Source organism: Salmo salar, chromosome 15 (genome assembly GCF_965601325.2).
Source record: "Salmo salar chromosome 15, fSalSal1, whole genome shotgun sequence".
Taxonomy (NCBI): Eukaryota; Metazoa; Chordata; class Actinopteri; order Salmoniformes; family Salmonidae; genus Salmo; species Salmo salar.
Window position 1 is genome coordinate 4,661,580 of NC_138305.1, and position 5,984 is coordinate 4,667,563.

The following is a 5,984-nucleotide window of genomic DNA, read 5'->3' on the forward strand; positions in this document are numbered from 1 at the left end:
GAAGAAAAAGGGGGAGGTTTGCAAGCCGAAAAACACCATCCCGTCCGTGAAGCACAGGGGTGGCAGCATTATGTTGTGGGGGTGCTTTGCTGCAGGCGGGACTGGTGTACTTCACAAAATAGATGGCATCATGAGGATGGAAAATGATGTGGACATATTGAAGCAACATCTCAAGACATCAGTCAGGAAGTTAAAGCTTGGTCGCAAATGGGTCTTCCAAATGGACATTGACCCCAAGCATACTTCCAAAGTTGTGGCAAAATGGCTTAAGGACAACAAAGTCAGGGTATTGGAGTGGCCATCACAAAGCCCTGACCTCAATCCTATAGAACATTTGTTGGCAGAACTGAAAAAGCGTGTGTGAGCATGGAGGCCTACAAAGCTGACTCAGTTACACCAGCTCTGTCAGGAGGAATGGGCCAAAATTCACCCAACTTATTGTGGGAAGCTTGTGGAAGGCTACCCGAAACGTTTGACCCAAGTTGAACAATTTAAAGGCAATGCTACCAAATACTAATTGAGTGTATGTAAACTTCTGACCCACTGGGAATGTGATGAAAGAAATAAAAGCTTTAATAAATAATTCTCTCTACTATTATTCTGACATTTCACATTCTTAAATAAAGTGGTGATCCTAACTGACCTAAGACAGGACATTTTTGTTAGGATTACATGTCAGGTATTGTGAAAAACTTAGTTTAAATGTATTTGGCTTAAGGCCATGCTGAACTAAAAAGCATACTTCATGGAGAATCCCTATTGAAAGGGCTTTTCTTTTTAGTCCAGGACCAAGTTTAATTTGTGTCCAGGAAACTAGCCCACAAAGTGTTCATTTCAAAGCCTGGCCTTCATTTCGTCAGCATCAGAGGTTAATAATACTTGTAGGTGTTGCTGTTGTTTAGCAACACAGAGTGTTATCTCATTGGTGGAGGCATCACTGAGAACAGGCCACCTGTCTCCATTGGCCCTCTGTGTCCCAAATGACACACTGGCCTAGATAGTGCACTACTTTTGACCAGGATCTATAGGGCTCTGGTCAATAGTAATGCACTACTTTTGACCAGGATCTATAGGGCTCTGGTCAAAAGTAGTGCACTATGTGGGGAATAGGGTGTAATTTGGGACAAAGCATCTGTGTTGTGGGAGTATGATGAGGGTGTATTGTGGATGCACAGGTGACGTCTTTATAAACAGTGAGAGGGTATAGGAAAAACCATAAGTAGTTGTTTCTCCCTGAGACAGACAGACAGACGCTCGTCTCCAGACTCTACAGAACACAGGTATTATGACCTTTTAGGAGTCATGTAACGAGAGTTTACTTTATAATGTATTATATTTGAAAATGTACATTATGTAAAGAACTCACTGGGCAAAAACTGGTTGAATCAACAATGTTTCCAAATCATAAAAATCAACGTGGAAATCTGATTGGATTTGCAAAAAGTTATCAATGTAACCTATATCCAATGACATTGTGAATTTTTTTGTTGATTTCATGTTGAATTTACATTAGTTTAATTCTCTCTTTCTGCCTCTCTTCTCTGTCTCTCTCCCCCTCTCTCTCTCCTAGTTGTCTTCCCTCCACGGATCAAGCCCTATCTGACTGAGAGACATGTCCTCCTCCTCTCTTCTGTGGTGCCTGCTGGTGGTGTGTGTTCTGACTGTGGTTCAGATCTATGCAGCAGAGGAACGTAAGGTCCTCAAGGTGTTCAACCTCAGAGCCAGTGACCTGGACAGCGACCTACTAGGGATTCCTGATGCCTACGTCGAGGTAAATCTCTCCTCACCTGAGTCACCTGTCCACCATCATTATTAGGGGGAGGGGGGACTTTATGTAAATCTAAACTAAGAATATATTAGGATTATTAGGATAATTATCATCATTATCATAATTCATAGAATTAGTTAGAGGACTCGTCTTTGTATCTGAGCATGGGCAGTGCTATTAAGGCCACCTCCATTTTTATTAAGTAGCACATTTTCTTATTATTTATTGAGAAAAAAGTATAAAGCTTATAATTGGTATTTTACTGCCACCTGCAGGGTTGGAGGCCTGAACCAAATCTTGTGTGATTCATTTATTGTGGCCACCAGATAGAGGTGATGAAGCTTAAAAACATTTGTAATCTATAGTTAACCCAATTTGAAGAAAAAGAAAATGCTCTACTTGGCTGATCCATCCCAACCCATAGGAATACCCACCGGTTTCGAAAACAAAAATGACATTTTTTTAGTCTTAATTTAAGGTTATGCATAAGGTTAGCAATGTGGTTAAGATTAGGTTGAAAATCAGATTCTACGAAGATACATTTTAGAAATAGGCGGGGTTTATGACTTTGTGGTTGTGGTAACTAGTGACGACCATACCCGCCCAGTTGACAACTTTAGAAGGGATACTGCGAGATTCTGGCAATTCTATTTTCTACTTACCCAGAGTCAGATGAACTCGTCGATATCATTTTTTATGCCTCTGCATGCCGTATGAAGGAAGTTACAGGTAGTTTTTCGAGCTAACGCTAGATAGGTATGCTAGGTTACCTGTAGAATTCCAGTCATTGTGCTATGCTAGCATACACTAATGTATCCTCATCGGCAAACAGGTTATATCCATGACGTTTCCTCTAACTAACTCTATGATCATAATCATTCTCATTATTATCCAGGTGTTCAGAGCTTACGGCTTTCTCGGGAGGACAGAGGTGAAGAACAACAACGCTGACCCCGCCTGGGAGGAGGAGTTCAGCTTCCTCAACGCCCATGAGAACAACACCTTGAGGTTGGAGGTGTACGACAGCGACATTTTCTTTGACGACCTGCTGGGGACCTGCGAGTGCTCCATCAAGATCGGAACTTGGCAGCATCAATGTTTCCTCAAGACAGGCGGGACCCTGTACTACTCCTACATCCTAGAGCCTCTACAATAGACCCTGTACAATTCCTACACCCTTACAGTAGACCCTGTACTGCTCCTACACCCTAGAGCCTCTACAATATACCCTGTACTACTCCTACTCCCTAGAGCCCCTACAGTAGACCCTGTACTACTCCTACACCCTAGAGCCCCTACAGTAGACCCTATACTACTCCTACTCCCTAGAGCCCCTACAGTAGACCCTGTACTACTCCTACTCCCTAGAGCCCCTACAGTAGACCCTGTATTACTGCTACACCCTAGAGCCCCTAGCCTAGAGTAGATCCCCCTCCATCAACTACTGTAATCCAACAATACTCAGCTAGAGTAGCTAGACCTCCTCCTCCCTTGTCTGACCCCTCATCTGTTACATGGCTTTCTCATTCCAAATCAAACCAAACCTTATTGAAGCCAGCAGCCACCATATTGGTTCTCCTCATAAAGAGCAGTCCTCCATAGGATGTCACGGACAAAATTACATGTATTTAAGTCTTTCTTTGTTGTAGTGGGGACAGTAACATTGGTACTTTTTAGAAAGGCTACTTTATTATACTTTAAAAGTATGCATTAAGGCATCTATAATAGATTATACTTGGCAAAAACAAATGTTGACGATAATAAATGCATTTCTATATATTCCCAAATTGTTTTAACAACGGTAAAGGAGTTGAATGGTGAAGGAGTTGAATGGCTGCGCAGTGACTTCCAAACAGTGGCCAATGTTCGTCATCTAGGGTTTTTATACACATCATTGATTCCTACACCCTCAACTAGAGAGTATGCCTGCTCTTACCAACAACAACATCCGGCCCCCATCTAACCCCTCTCCTCTGACATGGATTTCTTGTTCTCCTCAAACTGAGCTGAAAAACCGTCCTCCCCCTGACCTCATCCTCAGGCTCATCATAACAGAGTAGATTCTAGAACATTGAGCAGTACAAAACTCCACCTCCCCCCAACAGTTAGTTCATTGTAATTAGTGTCTACACTGACATCTCTCTCTCAGTCTCCCACCTTGTGTATTTGAAGTTTGACTCAGTTATATGACCCAGATCTGGTTGTCCCACTGTAGTTACAGGGTAGGTCATCTAAAGTTTTACAAGTACCGTGTCTATTTACCTTATGAACTGCAGTAGTGAATGAGTTAACCTCTGTCACTCACTGGTGTCTGGACTGCTGTCACTGTGTCTGGACTGCTGTCACTATGTCTGGACTGCTGTCACTGTGTCTGGACTGCTGTCACTGTGTCTGGACTGCTGTCACTGTGTCTGGACTGCTGTCACTGTGTCTGGACTGCTGTCACTGTGTCTGGACCGCTGTCACTGTGTCTGGACTGCTGTCACTGTGTCTGGACTGCTGTCACTGTGTCTGGACTGCTGTCACTGTGTCTGGACTGCTGTCACTGTGTCTGGACTGCTGTCACTGTGTCTGGACTGCTGTCACTGTGTCTGGACCGCTGTCACTTTGTCTGGACCGCTGTCACTGTGTCTGGACCGCTGTCACTGTGTCTGGACTGCTGTCACTGTGTCTGGACTGCTGTCACTGTGTCTGGACCGCTGTCACTGTGTCTGGACTGCTGTCACTGTGTCTGGACCGCTGTCACTGTGTCTGGACTGCTGTCACTGTGTCTGGACTGCTCTGGTCCTCACTTTAGTATGACATCAATGAATACAAATCTTGTTTCCCTGCACAATGGTCTCAGTCTGGCTCTCTCTAGTTCTTCATTGAAATACTAAATTACCATACTCATGTTATATAAATAAAAGCTAGCCTACAATTTGACAAGGAGGCTTACATCTTTTCAATCATAGTCTATTACCATGTTTAGTGTGGAGACCAGTCTTTGGCCACAAATTGTCAATAAAACATTGGAATTATGATATCAACAAGGTAATTGAACCTCTGTTAGAGATAATGGAATGTCTGTGAGAAAAATAATACAATTCCTAGAGAGAGAAATTAAGAAAACCTTTTAAGCTGAATGTGTTTGTTTACGGTCATAGTGACTAAATAGCAGCATCTTCCTGATTCAACATCGGTTCTCTTTCACAACAGCTAAAAATGTAAACAATCGAATAACATAGCCTTTCCCCTGCAAAGAACGTTGTTGTTTTTGGGGATTGTGATCAAGTAAGAAAGTAGTATTGAGCTATTTTTGGTATACCCGGCCAGATGTACAGATAGCTAAACTGGATTCTTCTTGTGCTGTAAGGAAACATGTTTTAAATGAAGCAATGTTGGAATGAGACGTACCAAACACATTTCAGGCCAGCTTGAACAAACACAGGTGTGGAAAAAACGTGTTGCCATGGGTATACGTCATGATGACAGATGATAAGTCACTCAGCTATTAGTCCCTGTTGTGTTCCAAATGGCACCCTATTCTCTATGTATGGGCCCTGGTCAAAAGTAGTGCACCATATAGGGAATAGGGTGCCATTTGGGATGGAATCCTTGTAAAGAACTAGTAACCTCCCCTTTATGGACACATTGGGCTGGCTGTGTATGAAAACATTACTAGCTGTCAAATCCTTGCTTCCTCCCTCCTTGTTTCCTCAATTCCTCTTAAAGATCATTGGAGGACAAGGTCCATGGGAGGGACATTGGATCCTCTCCTCCAATGAGCTTTAAGAAAGAGGTTACTGGTTGGTTACTGGGAGTCTGGGAGTAATAATGATGAGAATTCTGCCACGCTAAAGATAAGCACCTCATTGTCAAATTGTAGGCTAGCTGTTATTTCAACAACAACAAAAAATGGTAAAAAATAAATGTTTTATGAAGACTGTGAAGGCTGAAAGTATACCATGAGTAAGTATATCATTTGTATCTATTATTTGTTATTTGCTAACTTTTCTGTGAAAGGCAGTAGCATGAACCGTAATTTACGGACTATAAGCCGCAACTTTTTTCCCACGCTTTGAACCTCGCGGCTTAAACAATGACACGGCTAATATATGGATTTTTCCTGCTTTTTTTTTAAAGGAGATGACTTCAGTGGTTTCAGTGCACAGGAGGAGGAAGATAGTGACCAATGACTTTCTTGGTAGGCTACTGTTTACTGCTCATTTTTTAT

The 5,984-nt window shown here is 42.5% G+C and overlaps 1 protein-coding gene across 1 annotated transcript; it reads left to right on the plus strand.

Annotated features, from left to right (window-relative positions):
- The first annotated feature begins 1,182 nt into the window (after positions 1-1,182).
- Positions 1,183-5,700, plus strand: LOC106570836 (perforin-1-like). The gene is made up of 3 exons (XM_014143397.3): positions 1,183-1,280; positions 1,571-1,771; positions 2,664-5,700. Exons 2-3 carry the CDS (start codon positions 1,613-1,615, stop codon positions 2,922-2,924), a joined length of 420 nt encoding a protein of 139 aa, XP_013998872.2. The 5' UTR covers positions 1,183-1,280; positions 1,571-1,612; the 3' UTR covers positions 2,925-5,700.
- Positions 5,701-5,984: the final 284 nt, after the last annotated feature.